At 35.2% G+C, this 18,413-nt stretch overlaps 2 protein-coding genes across 7 annotated transcripts; both read left to right on the top strand.

Moving 5' to 3' along the window:
* The first annotated feature begins 949 nt into the window (after positions 1-949).
* LOC112788871 (protein SEMI-ROLLED LEAF 2) lies at positions 950-8,893 on the top strand. 2 transcript variants are annotated; one of them, XM_025830527.3, is made up of 20 exons: positions 950-1,341; positions 1,609-1,801; positions 2,164-2,238; positions 2,470-2,585; positions 2,825-2,939; positions 3,201-3,329; positions 3,689-3,736; positions 3,988-4,085; positions 4,179-4,375; positions 4,491-4,783; positions 4,854-5,003; positions 5,092-5,415; positions 5,648-5,797; positions 5,912-5,987; positions 6,543-6,670; positions 6,812-7,006; positions 7,346-7,486; positions 7,570-7,698; positions 7,799-8,005; positions 8,460-8,893. In XM_025830527.3, the coding sequence occupies exons 2-20, from the start codon at positions 1,664-1,666 to the stop codon at positions 8,604-8,606; spliced, it is 2,856 nt and encodes a 951-aa protein (XP_025686312.1). In that variant the 5' UTR covers positions 950-1,341; positions 1,609-1,663; the 3' UTR covers positions 8,607-8,893. The 2 variants fall into 2 exon arrangements, with proteins under 2 accessions (XP_025686312.1, XP_025686311.1); XM_025830526.3 differs by having other exon boundaries at positions 3,988-4,375.
* Positions 8,894-11,193: 2,300 nt separating this feature from the next.
* On the top strand, positions 11,194-18,268 carry LOC112788870 (ATPase family AAA domain-containing protein At1g05910). 5 transcript variants are annotated; one of them, XM_025830522.2, is made up of 11 exons: positions 11,194-11,432; positions 12,252-12,556; positions 13,396-13,500; positions 13,585-15,441; positions 15,529-15,717; positions 15,859-16,001; positions 16,441-16,686; positions 16,791-16,977; positions 17,134-17,199; positions 17,332-17,581; positions 17,732-18,268. In XM_025830522.2, exons 2-11 carry the CDS (start codon positions 12,338-12,340, stop codon positions 18,106-18,108), a joined length of 3,639 nt encoding a protein of 1,212 aa, XP_025686307.1. In that variant the 5' UTR covers positions 11,194-11,432; positions 12,252-12,337; the 3' UTR covers positions 18,109-18,268. The 5 variants fall into 5 exon arrangements, with proteins under 5 accessions (XP_025686307.1, XP_025686308.1, XP_025686309.1 ...); XM_025830523.3 differs by having other exon boundaries at positions 11,213-11,432; positions 12,326-12,556; XM_025830524.3 differs by having other exon boundaries at positions 11,223-11,432; positions 12,330-12,556.
* Positions 18,269-18,413: the final 145 nt, after the last annotated feature.

Here is an 18,413-nt window from a genome sequence, read left to right as displayed (position 1 = left end):
TTACTGTTAATTTTTTTTAATTCCTGTGATGATATCTTCATATCTAAAATTAATATGTTACGGAATAAAATTTTATTAAACAAGATTAAAATTTCTAAGATTTGCTTAAACAGAAACCACTCAAATAAATCAAATTAATTTATTTTATGAGATAACTGATTTTTTAGAGATAATATTTAATTTGGTTCTTTAATTTATATGCGTCTCCATTTAATTTCTAAAATTTTAATTACCTCTGTTTAGTCCCTAAATTTTGTAAATGTGATTTATCTTAGTTTTAAGGTTAATTTTCAACGCACAAACATTAACAAAATGTTGATATAGACAATCAAATATCACGTTAAACTCTGTAAAATGACGTCATTTTTGTTTTAACATTTCAATAGTTCAAAAAAATATCATAAATGGTATTTATTAAAAAATTTTCTCCTAAAACAAGTGATTCAGTACATTTTAAAACTACTTAAACACTAAAATTATAACTACATCATTTTATAAGTTACAGTATGATATTTAGTTGTTTATGGCAGCACTTCATTAACGTTTTTTGTGTCGAAAATTATCCCAAAAAATAAATGTAAGTCACGTTTATAAATTTTGAAAATTAGAAAAAGATAATTAAAATTTTAGAAATTAAATTAAAGTACGCATACAAATTTAAAGACAAAATTGAGTATTAACTAAATTTTGTGAGAAAATGGATCCTCTCCATTTTTTCTAACGCTTAAGAGAATAAAGTGTGATATCTCACTTTTAATTTTGTAAGTGGGACTAAAATTAAATAGAAAAGAGAACAATAAAAAATGAGATCCTCCACTAAATACCATCTAATTTTTTTTTTCACCGAAAAAGATCACTCCCTTTATTGGCAGGTTTTCTTAGCACATGATTAATTATAGGTTTCACAATGATGGTTTAATTTAACAGTGGTAACTGCTAAGCGGTAACAGAGAGAAACGTTTTTGTTGGCGCAGAAATGAGAGAAGGACAAAACACAAAACTATTGCCTAATATTTTCGTAACGGCATTTAATTGTGGCACACACTCTCAGCGCTCAACACACCACACAGCCTGTCGAAGACGAACCAACACTTCAACCTTCTCTTTCACTTCTTCCGACCCCATTCCCATTACTCCCAACTACATTCAATTACGTACTCCTTCTCTTTCCATTTTTCACTTTCCCTCCTTCTAATCTCTTCCAATTTTGATTCTGAAAACCTGACTCTATTACGCGCTTATCAAATTAGTCTCCGAGTTTGATTATATAGTCCAGATCGTGATCCGTCGGAGAATCTTGATTCTGCAACGAAGCGGAATCTCTTTTGTTTCGATTTTTAGGTGAGTGAGTCAATGTAGCTTAGCTTAGCTTCCGATTTTCATCCATTGTTTTGGTTTCATTTGTTTATGTCGGAATACAGCTGGATTTTGACTTGGTTTTTTAATTCTTAGTGTAATTTGTGCAAAATTGTAATTGTTGTAACCGTGATGAACAGATATTTCAGTGATTTTTTAAAATTCTTTTTAAGTTTTGATTATTTGTATGTACTATGTAGTAGTTAAAAGTTAAATTATGGAGGAAAATTTTGATGTGAAAATGTTTTTCAGGTGAGAAAATTGGGTGTGTGTGAACTGTGAAGTCTGATTCCAATTTCATAGCAAAATGGGGGTTATGTCTAGGCGGGTTGTGCCTGCTTGTGGTAATCTATGTTGTGTTGTTTGTCCTGCTATGAGAGCGAGCTCAAGGCAACCTGTGAAACGATACAAGAAGTTGCTAGCTGATATTTTCCCGCGGAATCAGGTGACATTTTCGACTCATGTTAATGTTTTTATGCCATTTTCACTTCAGGTACTGTGCTTTTTGGTTTGTTAGTTTGGAATGAGCATAGTTTTAGATTGCTTTGCGGTTGCGGTTACATTGTGATTACTCCCATTGTTGAAAAATATGTTTACAATTTCTGTCATGATGTGGTTGCCTTGATTGCCACATCTATTTCAGGTCATTGTTTAAAACCATGGTTATGAGAAGTTTGTTTCATATTCTAGAGAATTTTATTAGAATAGATGTTTGTGTTTCGAATGCTTTGTAGCTACTCTCAGCCCTTTGTCTCTTATATGCACTTCCCATGATCTGATGTGCATGATTGTCACTGTGTTTGGCAGGAGGCTGAGCTTAATGATAGAAAAATTGGAAAGTTATGCGAGTATGCTTCTAAGAATCCATTAAGAATTCCTAAGGTAATATTATTCTTTGTCACTGCCATGTTCAATTGTATAATGTAATCATGACGAATTATGGCAGTTTAGCTAGCTATTCTCTTTAGTCTTTAATAGTTGTTAGTCTTGATATTTAAAATGCTAATGTGGTGGAACGATATCTTAGATCATTGACCAGGTCTGAAGTTATTATTTTGGGGGTCAGAATATTGTACTTGCTTCAATCTAAGTTTCTCTGTTATATCTTTGCAGATAACTGAGAATTTGGAGCAAAGATGTTATAAGGATTTGCGTAATGAAATGTTTGGTTCAGTTAAAGTTGTCTTGTGCATATACAGGAAATTCTTATCGTCATGTAAGGAGCAGATGTAAGTTCAGTGGCACATATATAGTAATTAAACTAATTGTCATTATTCTGATAAATTCCCTCCTAATGAGTGGTTTTACTTTTTTAGTTTGTCAAATGTTTTGAACCAGTCTCAGACAGCCATTTTTGCTGTACTATAAAGCTTTGGTTCATTTGATTTTGATTGTTGGATTGCCACTTCATTCTATTTCAAATAATCAGAATATGTAATAGTATGCAAGTGATACTCCTATTTTGCAGGCCACTATATGCCAGTAGTTTATTAGCAATAATTCGGACTCTTCTGGAACAGTCTCGAACAGATGAAATCAGGATATTAGGCTGCAACACTCTTGTTGATTTTATAGAATGCCAGGTATTTGGTTATTAAACCTTTCTTAGGGTTAACATCACTGTATGATTGGTTCCGTGGACACCATGCAGCGATCTGCAATCCCTTTGAAAAGTATCTGTGTGGAAGTTAATTTTGGTGGTAAAAGTGGGTACCCCTTAGCTCAAAAAGAAAAACCAGAGTTCTTTCTATAGATATTGCATGTTTTAGCCCTATGTATATATATTTGCTTTCTTTTCTAAACGGAACAATTTTTTTATCTCTGAATTTTTGAGTTAAAAATAGACAGATGGTACGTACGTGTTCAACTTAGAGGGTTTTATACTTAAACTATGCCAATTGGCTCAAGAAGTGGGCGAAGATGAACGAGCTCTGCATCTACGTTCAGCAGGACTACAAGCTCTATCCTATATGGTACTGCTCCTTGCTTTGGTTCTTCCTTTGCTTCTGGAAATTGCTTAATTCTTGTTCCGTTCCCATAGTTCGATATATTTAGGACTGTTCTTCATAAAATACACACAAGAAAATTTATTAAAGATATAGTAGCACACAAAAGAAACAGACTCCTTAACTATTTTTTATGAACACAACTCTTTGTGGAGCAGTAGGACATATTTGGGGTGAACTTATGGTTATAAGAGGGAGACATTTAAATCATTTGAGTCAGTTATTCATGCCTGAATACCATTTGGTATCCTTTTGGTAGTTCCCTAAGGTCATTTGTACCATCCCATGTTCATACATTTTTCTCTTCCCTATGTTTCCATGGCTAGGTGCGTTTCATGGGTGAGCACTCACATCTTTCCATGGATTTCGATGATGTGAGTATATTTTCCATGCTTTGACTCTTGGCTATTGCTCAATGATACAAACAGTTATATACGAGAAAGGAATGTTGTCTTCAACATTGTGATTCAGTTTGTCATTTATTTATTTTCTAAACTTCGAACCAAAACTTGCCTATTGAATTTCAAGATTACCTTGGACTCGCTGCAACAGCTTTTGTTTTTCCCCCTTCAATCAGATGACTTCCTGTCTTGTTTCTTGTTTGGGTGGTTGGCTTATATAATAGATTATATCAGTGACTTTGGAGAATTACATGAATCATCAATCTAACTCCAACAATGTCAAGGAAGATAACCTGAATTCAGTGTTCCTGGACTCAATGCTGTATGTTCTATTTTACTCTTCTTTCTCCACCCTTGATCATGGTTCCAGCATTCATGAATCCAAACATCCGTTGTGCGTTCACTTCTTTTACAGGGACACTGCAAGAGATCCTACGTATTGGTCAAAGGTTTGCTTGTATAATATGGTCAAAGTGGCGAGGGAGGCTACAACTTTGCGGCGTTTCCTTGAACCTGTCTTTCATAACTTCGATATCGAAAACCAATGGCCCTCTGAAAACGGCACTGCATCTTCTGTTTTGATGTATTTACAATCGCTATTAGAAGAATCAGGTAGCCTACAACATTTAGTGATATAAATATAATTTCCAAAGGAATGACACCCCCCCCCCCTTTTTTTTTTTCCTTCGCTGCCTTTCCATGTATTGATTCACTTTCTACACACCAGGAGACAACTCCCATCTTCTCTTGTCCATTTTGGTTAAACACTTGGATCATAAGAATGTTGCCAAGCAGCCTATTGTTAAGACGAATATTGTTAACACCATAACACAGCTTGCACAGAATATGAAGCAACACGCTTCTGTGGCAACAATCGGCGCAATATCTGACCTCGTTAAACATTTAAGGAGGTGCCTACAAAATTCAGCTGAAGCTCCCTGCATTGGAAATGATGGGTATAAGTTGAATGCTGAACTCCAATCGGCCCTAGAAATGTGTATATTACAACTTTCTAAAAAGGTATGCACAACTTTTTGTTTTGTCTTTCAAAACTCATGCTACTTCTACTATAACGTTTCGAGCACTACAGGTTGGCGATGTAGGACCTATTCTTGATTTGTTAGCTGTGGTGTTAGAGAATATCTCAAATAATACCATTATAGCAAGGACAACTATCTCTGCTGTTTATCAAACTGCAAAATTAATCACATCCATTCCTAATGTATCATATCACAAGAAGGCAAGTATTTTTAGTTTGACTGGAAATAAGCTTTTTCACATGCTTATCTCATGTAAGAATAAAAACTTTTGTTTACTTACTATTCCAGGCCTTCCCTGATGCCTTGTTTCATCAATTGCTCCTAGCGATGGCTCACCCTGACCATGAAACACGAATTGGGGCACATAGCATCTTCTCTATAGTACTTATGCCATCCGTGTTTTCTTCCCAACTAGACCAGAAAAAGAAGATAGTTCACATTCACAAGGTTTCAAGGGAAGGTTTCTCCATTCAGCATGACGGCTTTTCGGGAGAAGAACACGTGAATGGAAAACCTGCGGAAGGAAATACAGTAGCAGGTTTCAGTGGGAAATTTGTAGTTCATCCGCATTGTGATTACAGCTTTTCTAGTGCTCTAACCAATGGAAAAGATGTATGCATTTCTTACTTAACATTTTTAATTCTACTAGTAGACATTAAACCCACCCGTCTTTTGAATCACATAGTTACACTGGTAGACACAAATATTGATTTCAGATATATAAGGATGTGATTCAATTAGTTTGATTTGTCTTTTCTTCTTTATCCTATCACAGCTATTTTCTCTATCCTGCAATTCCTAATCAAAGATTGTATGTCTTAGACTCTTACTGTTTATTTTTCAGGAGCTTAGTTCTTTCCGATTAAGCAGCCACCAAGTGAGTCTCTTGCTTTCTTTAATCTGGGTTCAGGCAACATCTGCAGAAAATGGCCCTGCAAATTTTGAGGCAATGGCTCACACTTATAGCATTGTTTTATTGTTCACTCGTTCTAAGGTGAGATTGGTACAAAGCAAATGCATTTTTTTAAATTTGTAATCCGCAGTACTTTGTCAAATCTTAAATAATTAATTTTTCCAAAGTCATAATGATGTGCATGTCTTTTCACAGACATCTGGTCACATGGCTCTAGTAAGATGTTTCCAACTGGCATTCTCACTCAGGAGCATCTCTTTGGATACTGAAGGTTAGTTGAATGTATGGTTTTTTTTTTTCCCTTGTCATATTGATGTGCTGCCTTTGTCCAATTCTTTACTATATCCTCTTGATTTGGAGTAATCCTTAGGTTGCCGATGTTAATGAGTAAGCATCAGACTTCTATCTGATTTCCCGTTCTAGAACGACAGAAGCCATATTATAAGAACCACATTTCATATTCCTTAGCAATTGAAAATTCTTGTTTAAGATCCATTTAATTTTATTTGAATTTGATTTTTTCCGTTTATAAAGAATACTATTGATTATCGGTTTGCATAAAAAGGTATTCTAGCATGTATGGTACTAAGTACTCACCTTTCATAATTACAAGAGCCTGTTGGATTTGCTGATCTTTGTTTTACTTACAAAAGCAAGTGCAAATTTACTTATCTGATTTCCAGAATTTGATCACTTGGTATTTTTTGTGCTGTTCATGTTTATCATTTCATCTTATCAAATTTTTATTGTGGTTGAAACTCCATTGAGCTTAGTGATATTTCTGTTGCAAATTTTCTGACATGCTGATTCGTAATTCCTGTTAAAGGAGGTTTACAACCATCTCGCAGGAGGTCTCTTTTTACCTTGGCATCATACATGCTTATATTTTCTGCAAGGGCTGGAAGCTTCCCTGAACTAATTCCAAAAGTTAAAGTATCCCTGACAGAGACTACAGTTAATTTCTTCTCCTAATCTCTTATCTTGATCCTTATTGGATGTCCTTGTTATATAGCTTCATTTTGGAATATGAGTGCTATAATATCCAAATGTTCTCAATAATGATAAGGTAAACTGATTAAAGTAATCAACGCACAGGTAGATCCTTTTCTTGAATTGGTCGATGATGTCAGGCTGCAAGCTATGTATATAGAACCCGGGAAGGTAGTTTATGGATCTCTGGAAGATGACATTGCGGCTGGGAAGTCGCTATCAGCATTGCAATTGGATGACAAACAGTTGAAAGAGACCGTAAAATCATACTTTCTGACCAAATATTCAAAATTACCAGAGGTAAATATGAATTCATTTTCTTTTGCTTAAATTCAAAGTGGCACTTGTCACTTAGACAAATTAAGTTGTGCCCTATTTCAGTTTTACATTGTTAAACACATCAACTTCTCAAAAATCACATTAAAGTTGGTTAAATGGTAGATTTTATGCTCAACCAAGTTTTAGATTGTTGAGTTAGTGTCTACTAAACCATTTTTTTTTTCTTTTTGGAAAAGATACTTGCAAATATTATAAGGTGTTTGAAGAACCTGGAACGTTAAAACATAAGTTGCCTTGGAGTTGATTGCCAAGTCAGTAGGAGGTAAATGTAAATAACATGACTTTTTCCATGTTTTCCAGGATGAGTTATCAAGCATAAAGGAGCAACTTCTACAGGGGTTTTCCCCTGATGATGCATATCCATTGGGACCACCGTTGTTTATGGAGACACCACGGCCATGCTCTCCACTTGCTCAGATTGAATTTCCAGATTTTAATGAGGTAAAATTGTTCAAATAGTGTCTGCATTTATGTGGTCGTTTAATATTTTCTGTTATTAGTTTTATAATGATTTTGTTTTCTAGATTGTGGCTCCAGTAACTCTGGCCGATGAAGAGATTGGCCCTGAACGAGGTGGAAGTCAGTCAGATCGCATGTCATCGTTATCTATCCATAACCCTGACATCCTAAGTGTTAATCAACTTTTAGAATCGGTAAAAGTTTATACACTTTTATATTTAGGGCTAGCTGATTGGCTATTTGATTGTTTATTCTACTGTTAAAGATATGCTAAGAGAATTATCGTATGGGCAGGTTTTGGAAACTGCACGGCAAGTGGCAAGTGTCCCCATCTCTTCAGCTCCAGTACCTTATGACCAAATGAAGAACCAGTGTGAGGCACTTGTTACAGGGAAACAACAGAAGATGTCAGTTCTTCAAAGTTTCAAACACCAGCAAGAGACTAGAGCGCTTGTTCTTTCAAGTGATTATGAAACAAAAGTTCCCCCTCTGTCAAATAAGGTTAGGATGTTTTTACCATAATACAATGCGAAAGAACAAAGTTTTCTTCAGGATCTATTGCTGAATGTTCTCACTAGTGTTTTGGTAGCTTTAGACTATGTGCTTCATTATCAGGATTCACACCCAATGAGAAAACTTTCTATCTATTTAGATGATGCCCTTAACTTAGTATTATTTAAAGTTTCAACCAATGCAATTAATTAAGAGATGATTTATACAAAGTTAATTGAGGTATATGTAGAGGTCATGAATATTCTATAGACATTATTCACAACAGGATAATATGGGGTCATGTGATGGATGTAACCGTATCTACTTGTGGGAAGGTTTTGTTTTTATTGTTGTATAGGTGCAGTAGCCAGTAGGCAAGGCATGTAGTTCATTTATTTGTTAATCGCTGTAATGTGTTGTGTTTTTAATATCAAAATAATTATTTTGTGGCACTGTTGTGTAGACACTGGAGTATTCTGATGTTGATCTGAAGTTAGTGAGTCTGGAGCAGTTTCAACCGCGGTATCAAGTTCGCCCTTGTTCATATGATTCTCTGAGGCTACCACCATCTAGCCCATATGACAAGTTCTTGAAAGCTGCTGGATGTTAATAATGGAAGTAGGTTGGAGATAGATTTTGTATGTGTAAACTATATTATATAGAGGTGAGCAACATTCTTTGTTTGTTTTGTTGCTTTTCTCTTCCCTAATCAGTTGTCAAATTTTCATGCAATTTGTTGATGGTAAACTAAGGTGTTTCTTGATTGTATAGTTTAGATGCTTTCTTTGTTTTCTTTAATCTTCCATGTATCATTTTGTCAGGAATTTTCCATATTATTTGTCAATATATAAATTGGTTCATTTTGTATTAATATGTTATAAAATTTGGATTACTCAAGCAAGGCCTATATTATTTGTACTATAGATTTTCTCCTCAATTAAAAACCAAACTTTTGGTTCGAACCTGTGTTATAAATTTAGGTTTGGGTAAAGAATATTTTGTCTTTAAAATTTGTTAAAAATTTTAAAAATATCTTTAGGATTTATTTTATTTTAATTTTGTTTAAAAAAATTTAGGATCAATTCAATAATAATTTCACAAGAACAATCTTCAAGACAAACAAATTAGATATAATTGTCGTGTATTATTGTTGAATTGATCTTAAATTTTTTAAAAATTTAGCTATTAAGGATATATTTGATACAAATAAAAAAATTTTAAGATAAAATTAAAATAAAATAAAATTTAAATTTTTTTTTAATTTTTATCAAATTTTAAAGACAAAAAATATATTAAAATTTTATTCTAAATTCTATATGCTGTTCCAAAAAAAAAATGTTTATAATTTAGATTCCTATAGTGATATTAACTTAGTCACTAATTAGTAATTACCATGTCAATCCTTGCTGGCTGCTACTAGAAAATAAGTAGACAATTTTAATTTTTGCTACATAGGACATAGCTAAACATGAGATATGATGAAAGTCTATTGATATAAGGTGAATTTTATGGTACTTAAAAAGTGGTGTCTATTTATTAAAAAAAAATAAAGATTAATATTTAATTTAAAAGATATAAAAATAAATAGGTTTTAAAAAATTAAAATTTATTACAAAAGATAGGTTAGGTAAAATTTAGACACCAATTCTTAAACATCATAGAATTGACCTTGATATAATATTATAAAAAATATTGTCCTTAATTAGATGATTTAACGAATTAATTATTACGTTCAATAAAAGATATTCTTTAGAAAAAATAAATCTTCAATACTAGTCACAAAAAAATCTCTCAATACTATTTTGGTCATTTTCTATTTTATAAATGATTGTTTTAAACAGCTCATTGTTAAATATTCTTTATTCAAAAAGAAGTATTACACATCCTAATATAAACAAATTTTAACTTTTAATTTATTATATTTTGTATCAATTAGAGATAATAATAGAGCGAGTAAGAGGAAATTTTTGTCATATCCGACTCTATCCTATTGTAGAATAATTTGCATAGAAACCGCCTCATTCTTATTTGCGGATAGTAAAAACTTGAATTTTAATCCGTCCCGCTCTTATAATTTTTAAAATCAACAAATAAAATTAAATTTTGAAATTTATATAACCATCATCATATATATAACATAAATTAAAGTGAAAACTTAAAAATAATACAATATTATTAATTATTTTATATATATTATATATATTTTATATATACCGGAATGGATATTATCTAAATCCGACCTACACGGCTACACCCCAAGACACTGCCCAACGATGGAATAGATAATTATCCGCCTCGAATAAATAAAAGTGGGTTGGGTTCTTCTAGGTTCAAGTAGTGTTGCCATCTCTAATATCAATTATTCAAATTTAAAAAATAATATGCTAATCACTCAACAAGTTAACTATTTTTTTTTGTTAAAATTATAAGAGCTTGTTTCAAAATCTATGAATTAAAATTCAATCAAGAACTAAATTTTTTTTTCTTGTTTTAGAACAAATAAAAAGAAATGATTTCAATTTTGTTGAAAATTTAAATTTTCACTTTTTCTTCATTTACAAATCAGACAAAAAGGGAGTTTGATTTTAAAATTAATTTTCACACTAAACAAGCTCAATATGTTAAATATAAAAAATATTCCTATTTATAATTGATTATTCTAATTTTTTCTAACATCTATTTAATTTTTTTTCTTCTCTTTATTAAAAACAAAATTATAAAAGAAAAAAATTTAACTTATATAAGAGTTATTCCAAATTAAAGAATTGAATTTTTTTTCTATTAACATATTAAAATTATTTCAAATCATAAAATTAGATTTTAAATAGAAATGAATTCTATTTTAAAATTTTTTTTTTCTCACATTCGAATAATTTTCAAACAAGCTCCAAAAATATAAAAGCTCAAAACCTGTTAATTTATTCATTACGTCTAATAGGAAGTTGTTTTCTAAAAAGTGTCGTATTCCCTACCTTTTTTTTGAAATTCATTTGCTACAATTTTTTTTTGTTACTCTCTAATCATAAGTATTACATCCCAAATTCATATGCAGTATCTACTCACACAGGCTTTTTTTTATAATAAGGGGCCCAATTTTTCAACAGAACCTTTGATAAGGCCATAAGGGTCATACTGGGCCGAGTCGTTACGGGTCAAAACGGGGCGTTTCCTGATTCGGGTCGTGGAACGAAGCGAGTGAGGACTGAGGAGTAACATGAAACAAATTGAAAATTTTGTTATTTGTATGCTGCAGAGTGTGATTCACGAAATATTTGGAACAACAAAAACACAAAAAAAAAACGAGGTTTTGCCGTTTTGGCACCCTGAAGAAGAACTACCCCCTGAGAGAGTAGTGTGTATGTATTTGATGAGTTTTGTTCTCTCTCACTTCTTTCCGTGAAAACCCTAGCTACCATCGCTGATTCTCCGCGATCAGGTGCATATCCACCTCATCCACCTGGATTCTCTCTTCTTAATCTGTTTTCATGTTCAGCATTCCTCTTTTGCCCTCGGAAACTTCCTCATCACTCTCGTTTTTCACGCTTTTATTATTGTCGATGCTAGACTTGACTGATTATTATATTATTATTATTTTTGCGATGGACTTTGTGTGTTTTTTTCTTTTTCTTTGCCTGTTTGTTCGTGTTGCAACTTATTGTGTTATAGTTTCTTATGGTTTAAAGGAATTGTTATCTTGTTATTGTGAATGTGATAGTTTTATACTTTTAGGTTAGTTTTAGCTTTTAGGTTTTCATGTATGAACCTGTGAGTCACTTGCTGCTTCAGTTTGTATGAGTGTTGAATGTTCCCAGGGATAATTTGAGGATGCTGTTCATGCTTTTGTGGTGTGGTGACTACTCTTGATGATGAAATAAAAGATATTTTATTTATCAAGTTTTTAGCACCTAAATTTGTCTTGGACATGCATTGGGATTCTCTGATAATCTTCATACATAGAACATGAATATAATGTCTTTTTCTTTTGGAGGATGTGGTGTATCAACTATTAAGAATTCTTAATATTCAAGATGTTGAAGAAGACTTTTTGGTGTTACCTTTTCTTTAAGTGGGTAGTTCAAGTGTGTAAAGGTTTTCTTGTGATTGGTGTTTCTTGCTTAGTTAAGCATGATATTGTTGTGGAATATATAATACCCTTCCCTAGGTAGTTGGTTAAGTTTTATTTCTTTTAGCATAACTCTCTTTTTTGGCTGTATTTATGAAAGTTTTAAGGACTGTGATCTATTGGTTTCTGCAGGTGTATTGTAGCTGACTGAGATATGGCAATTATTTAACTTTTTTATTTTTATTTTTGTTTTTATTTTATATAAGTTAGTGTGCTTCATGTATCCGAAACAGTCTGGCCAAGATGGCTCTGTTTCTGGTCCTGTGCGAACTAGTGATAGGATCAGGACAAGACCAAACATTTATGGCCGACCATTCATGTATTACAACACAAATCTTAGGCGGCGGAAGAAAAGCAAGAATAAGTCTAGGACAGCAGCTTCGATTGCCAAGATGCTGCGTCCAGGGAGCCGGAAGGCACAGGATTCAAATGCCAATGTTAGTATCTGCATTTCAAATAAGTTCAAGGAGCATAATTGCTATTGCAAGGACTATTTTATTGTTTAATTTGTTTGTATTCTGTATATATATATCACATTAACTGTCAGACATAACATGACATGGTTGTCATGACAACTTTTTCCCTCTAATTCAATTTATGGATTATATAAATAATTGAATATGATGATGTTGTTCATGATATTTGCTATTTTTCAATTTAAGTTTTTTTCTTCCGTAACACGCAGCACGCTGGTTGAGCTGATCATGAAATAACTTAACGTTGCTTCTGTTTCTGATCTGTTCCTGTGTTTGTACTGGCTTTCAAATCTCAATTTTGCATTGGTATCCATTTTCTCGTTTTAATACCTTGATGGATTCCATATTTCATAGAACATCCCTTATAATCAAATCCTCAGTATAGGAACTGATAGACATGCTTGATTATTAGGTAGCTTTGATTCTTTCAGTTGTTCACTTGTTCTCTTTGGTTGGCTGCTGGCTGTGATTTTGGATGGTTCTGGTACTTATACATGTAATACCTTCTTCTGTTTCCTCTTCGTTGTCGTCTTTGTCATCATCGTGACTCTTTCTTCAACAAGGGTTTAGTTCTCTCTAACTCCAGTGGCAATAACCATATTATATGGTAAATGGCATAGAGGATCTTTCTATAGCTTTTTATGCCTTAGTAACAGTAGCTCTTTTTTTTTCCTTCCTCTTCTACATTGCATAGAATCATGAATTTGCTGGCTGATCATACAACAATAATCATTCCTTTCAGCTATTTTATGTTGGAAATTTTACATCCCTGGTTGTGTTAACTGTGCTTCTATTCACAGTCTGGCTCTAGTAACCTTCGACGTTCAACTAGAAAGAGAAGGCTTAATGTAAATCTCGAAGGCTTTGCAACAGACAGCTCTGGAGCTGAGGATGAAGACTTAATGGTGAGATTTTATACTCTCAAATCTCGGTAATAAACTTGAATTCTTTGTAATTTAAGCTGAAGAAGGCATGTTATCATGTTTCAGAGGCCTACGTATCGACCACCATTGAGAAATCGGATCAACAATAGCATCAACCAGGAAGAGTTGATGTCTAAGCACAAAAGAGCAGTGTCTACTAAATCAGCACCTAGACGTGAAGGTCTACGGCCTCGTCGTTCTAAGGCTGTGGCAAGAGAACAAGTAATTTCAGAATCAGATGATGGGCAAGACTTTTCAGAAGGCAAGGCAGAACAGGGTGAAACAGAAAATGGAAATGGTGAGGAAAATGACGCAGATGATGGTCAGAATGATATTGAAGGAGATGCTGAGGTGGAAGACGAAGGTGAGGATGATGAAGATGGTGATGATGAAGAGGGTGAAGAAGAAGAAGAAGAAGAAGAAGAGGAAGAAGAAGAAGAGGAAGAAGAGCAGGATGGAAGAAGGCGCTATGATCTTAGAAATCGTTCTGATGTCCGTAGGTTTTCTATGGAAGAGGGGAAGACCCAACCAAGATCTCCTCGAAGAGTGTTACATCAAGGTATGGGAAATAAGGTTAGCAGGGATGTTAGGAAGGGTGGATCACGAGTTCATAAACGGCATCGCCTAGCAAGGGCTGAAGACTCTGATGACTCCCTTCTTGTGGATGAGCTGGACCAAGGGCCTGCCATTCCATGGGGTCGAGGTGGCAACAGATCTGGGCCCCCCTGGCTCTTTGGGGGCTTAGATACGCATGGAACAACAGCATGGGGATTAAACCTTGCTGCATCGGGTTGGGCCCATCAGAGTGATGCTTTGGCTACCTTGACAACTGGGATTCAAACTGCTGGACCAAGCTCTAAGGGAGGGGCAGATATCCAGCCCTTACAGGTGGATGATACTGTTAGTTTTGAGGATATAGGTGGGCTCTCTGAATACATTGATTCTCTTAAAGAAATGGTTTTCTTTCCATTATTGTATCCAGATTTCTTTGCTAGTTACCATATTACTCCTCCTAGAGGGGTGTTGCTATGTGGTCCCCCGGGAACTGGGAAAACATTAATTGCAAGAGCATTGGCTTGTGCTGCTTCAAAAGCCGGCCAGAAAGTTAGCTTTTACATGCGCAAAGGAGCGGATGTGCTAAGCAAGTGGGTTGGTGAGGCTGAGAGACAATTGAAGCTACTCTTTGAAGAAGCACAAAGGAATCAACCTTCTATCATCTTCTTTGATGAAATAGATGGACTTGCACCTGTGAGGTCTAGCAAGCAAGAACAAATTCACAATTCCATTGTGTCCACTTTGCTTGCTTTGATGGATGGTCTTGATTCTCGTGGACAAGTTGTTTTAATTGGAGCTACCAATAGGATTGACGCTATTGATGGAGCTTTACGGCGCCCTGGTAGATTTGATCGTGAATTTAATTTTCCTTTGCCTGGTTGTGAGGCACGTGCCGAAATATTAGATATTCATACTCGCAAGTGGAAGCATCCACCTTCAAAGGATCTGAAAAGGGAACTTGCAGCTAGTTGTGTAGGTTACTGTGGTGCTGATCTAAAGGCTCTATGTACTGAAGCTGCCATTCGTGCTTTCCGTGAAAAATACCCACAGGTTTATACAAGTGATGACAAATTTCTTATAGACGTGGATTCGGTCAAGGTAGAAAAGTATCATTTTGTTGATGCAATGTCTACAATTACCCCTGCTGCTCACAGGGGAGCTATAGTGCACTCTAGGCCATTATCTCTTGTAGTTCAACCGTGTCTTCAGAGACATCTAGAAAGGGTCATGAGTATTATATCTGATATTTTCCCCCCAGTTTCTGTTGCATCAGAACTGACCAAATTTTCAATGCTTTCCTATGGGTCTGCAATTCCACTTGTTTATCGACCTAGACTCCTACTTTGTGGTGGTGAAGGTACTGGGCTGGTGAGTATCTTGGAGCCTTAAAAACTATTGTAAGCTTGTCATTAGAACAACTGAAGACTGAATATACTTACTGCTCTAGTTTAACAGGATCATCTTGGGCCTGCGGTTTTACATGAACTGGAAAAATTTCCTGTACATTCATTAGGACTTCCATCTCTGCTGTCAGATCCTAGTGCTAAGACACCAGAGGAGGCATTGGTACACATATTTGGCGAAGCTAGAAGAACCACACCATCAATTCTCTATTTACCACAATTTGATGTTTGGTGGGAAACTGTAAGTGCATATTTTAATTATTTGTATGTTAAATGGAAATGATCTCCCTGCCCAAAATTTATATTTTGTACGCATGTGTTCACTTATGTTGAGGGGCTGCTTCAATGCTACCTGAGTTTGATTGGTTTCGTAATCCTGCAGGCTCATGAACAACTCAGAGCTGTTCTCCTGACTTTGCTAGATGAATTGCCATCTGACATGCCTATCCTTCTACTGGGAACATCCTCAGTTGTGCTTGCTGAAGTTGAAGATGTACCACATTCAGTTTTCCCTCATCGCTCAGTGTATGTTTGATCTAATTCACAACAAAACACTGATTTGAGTTCCAAGGCAGTGTTTTTTATTCTATTCAAGCACTCTGGATGCTTGCAATTGTTTTCTTCTAAATGGGTGGTTTTGGAGGCGTGAAAAGTAACAAGCTAAACATGTTTCTCTTTTATGAAAAGGAAAAACTTAAATATTTATGAGATGATTTCTTTTTTAATGAGGAGGTGAAAAGTCTCTAATCCAATTGCTACTGCTTCCTTAGTAGTTCATTCCTGTTATCTTCACCAAAATTTCGATGGTTGTTTATTTCCATAAGTATCTGCATGATTGAAGGTTCAGGCTGAGGCTTAAAATATCTAAGAACAGTAGTTACTTATTCAAGTCTGTAATGTAGTGTTCTTGCCCAGCTTTGTCTCTGGTTATCTGCTCATCCCATTTTTTTCTCCCTTTGAACAGCTATGAAGTGAACATGCCATCTACTGAGGATAGGACCCTGTTTTTCAATCGTTTAATTGAAGCTGCTATGTCAGTCTTGTTAGAAAGAATGAGTGAGAAATCCGATAATAAAGGACACCTTCCTGAACTTCCCAAGGCACCAAAGTTGGCCACTGGTCCTAAGGTATCTGAGCTAAAAGCAAAGGTAGAAGCTGAGCAACATGCACTTCGCAGATTGCGAATGTGCCTAAGAGATGTTTGCAATCGGTATGTCAACCTATGCTATTTGTGTTGGCTTCACTTGGCAAAGTCATATCTTATGTTAAATTCATGCAGCTTTTGCCTTAATATTGTTTTTGTATCACTTGTAGGATATTGTATGACAAACGATTTAATGCCTTCCATTATCCAGTCTCTGATGAAGACGCACCTAATTATCGGTCAATCATACAGAACCCAATGGATATGGCTACTGTGCTGCATCATGTTGATAATGGTCATTATATCACATGTGCAGCATTCCTGCAGGATATTGATCTTATTGTTTCCAATGCAAAGGCATGTATACCATGATTTATTGTTGTTTTTGGTTATTACTATTATTATTGTTTGGATTCAACTCCAATCCGAAAACTTGTGAAGAATGCTTCAAACAAATGTGTTCAATATTTGAACCATATCCCAAGTTTGATCCTTGTTCTGTTCCCAACTCAGGCTTACAATGGAGAGGACTACAATGGTGCTAGAATTGTCAGCAGAGCCTGTGAGCTGCGTGATGTGGTACCTTGACTTTGTGTCCAGTATTATGTCGGAGTTTCTTTTCTGTTTATTGTTGCTTGGAAAATGCTTCTCATCTTGCTCCCTCCCCCCCCCCCCCCCTCTCTCTCTCTCTCCTTTCTTTTTCCTCTTCAGGTGCAAGGGATGATCTCACAGATGGATCCAGCACTGGTTGCATACTGTGACAAGATTGCTAGCCAAGGAGGTCCAGCCCAGTTGCCTGATGAATTAGGGGTATCCACTTTCCCTGCAACTCCTGTTGTACAGCTCAGTGCTGCTACTAGAACAAGTGCTCGACTTCGTCATGTCCAACCGGAGGTTAATGTGGATCAGAGTTATGAAGCACTGAAGCGGACAAAGAAGACAGTTGATATTGCACATCCAGGTATGCCTTTGCTGCTTGGATATATCTTCTCTCACTGCAAAATGGTGGTGATGCAAATGGTTTCTGCTTGGATATATCTTCTCTCTCCTCTTTTTCCCTTTTGCATTCCCTATTCAAATGCTGACTAATTTTTTGCATGTCTGTGTTTAGTGGCGGAGGAGAAGTCTCCAGAAGATTCTTTACCATCTAAGCCTCCCCCGGAGCATCAGACAAATGACATGGATTCTGAAATGGTAGAACCTGTGACGATCGATGGAAATTCACATGGAACTTCTACGAGTAGCCAAGATGATGGTGGCAGAAATCTTGAGGATGTCACAATGGTGGATGGTGAATTTTCAGGAAAAGTGGAGTCTTTAAAGGAACAATTTGTTAAGCGCAGTGAAAATTGCAGCGTTCCACAACTTGAAAGGCTTTACACAAGGATTATGAAGGGTGTGTTTGAAAGCAGAGATAAAGGTGATGATGTTAAGGCTTCGGTTTTGAAGTTTTTGTCGAAATTTGTAGAGGATGATGCAAATTTCTGACAGATGGGTTTTCCTTTCCCCATCAGTGAAAAAGAAAGGAAAGATTTTACTGTAAAGTCGGGATTTTTCTTTTCAATTAACTTAAATGTTATTTGATCGAGTACAAGAGCTCGTTTCCTCTTACTTTCCGTAATATAGAATGCTTCATGCTTAAATATAAGTCTGATAGCTATAGATTGTAATTATAGGGATTTAGGACTATGATAGGATTAAAGGTAGCATTCTGCCATTCTCCATTAGAAGCAATTAATTCATCCACCTACCCCTGCTACAACAAGAGGAAAGAGCATTTCGTCTAGCCTAGG

This window comes from Arachis hypogaea, chromosome 3 (genome assembly GCF_003086295.3).
Source record: "Arachis hypogaea cultivar Tifrunner chromosome 3, arahy.Tifrunner.gnm2.J5K5, whole genome shotgun sequence".
NCBI classification, from domain to species: domain Eukaryota; kingdom Viridiplantae; phylum Streptophyta; class Magnoliopsida; order Fabales; family Fabaceae; genus Arachis; species Arachis hypogaea.
Note: the sequence above shows the minus strand (reverse complement) of the source record. Positions and strands in the feature narration are given on the sequence as shown.

Coding starts and splice junctions, on each gene's coding strand:
- LOC112788871 (XM_025830526.3), top strand. CDS start 1,664: ATGGGGGTTATGTCTAGGCGGGTTGTGCCTGCTTGTGGTAATCTATGT. Junction 1,802..2,163: donor ATATTTTCCCGCGGAATCAG/GTGACATTTTCG, acceptor TGTGTTTGGCAG/GAGGCTGAGCTTAATGATAG. Junction 7,007..7,345: donor AATATTCAAAATTACCAGAG/GTAAATATGAAT, acceptor CATGTTTTCCAG/GATGAGTTATCAAGCATAAA.
- LOC112788870 (XM_025830522.2), top strand. CDS start 12,338: ATGTATCCGAAACAGTCTGGCCAAGATGGCTCTGTTTCTGGTCCTGTG. Junction 12,557..13,395: donor CACAGGATTCAAATGCCAAT/GTTAGTATCTGC, acceptor TTCTATTCACAG/TCTGGCTCTAGTAACCTTCG. Junction 17,582..17,731: donor AGTTGATATTGCACATCCAG/GTATGCCTTTGC, acceptor GTCTGTGTTTAG/TGGCGGAGGAGAAGTCTCCA.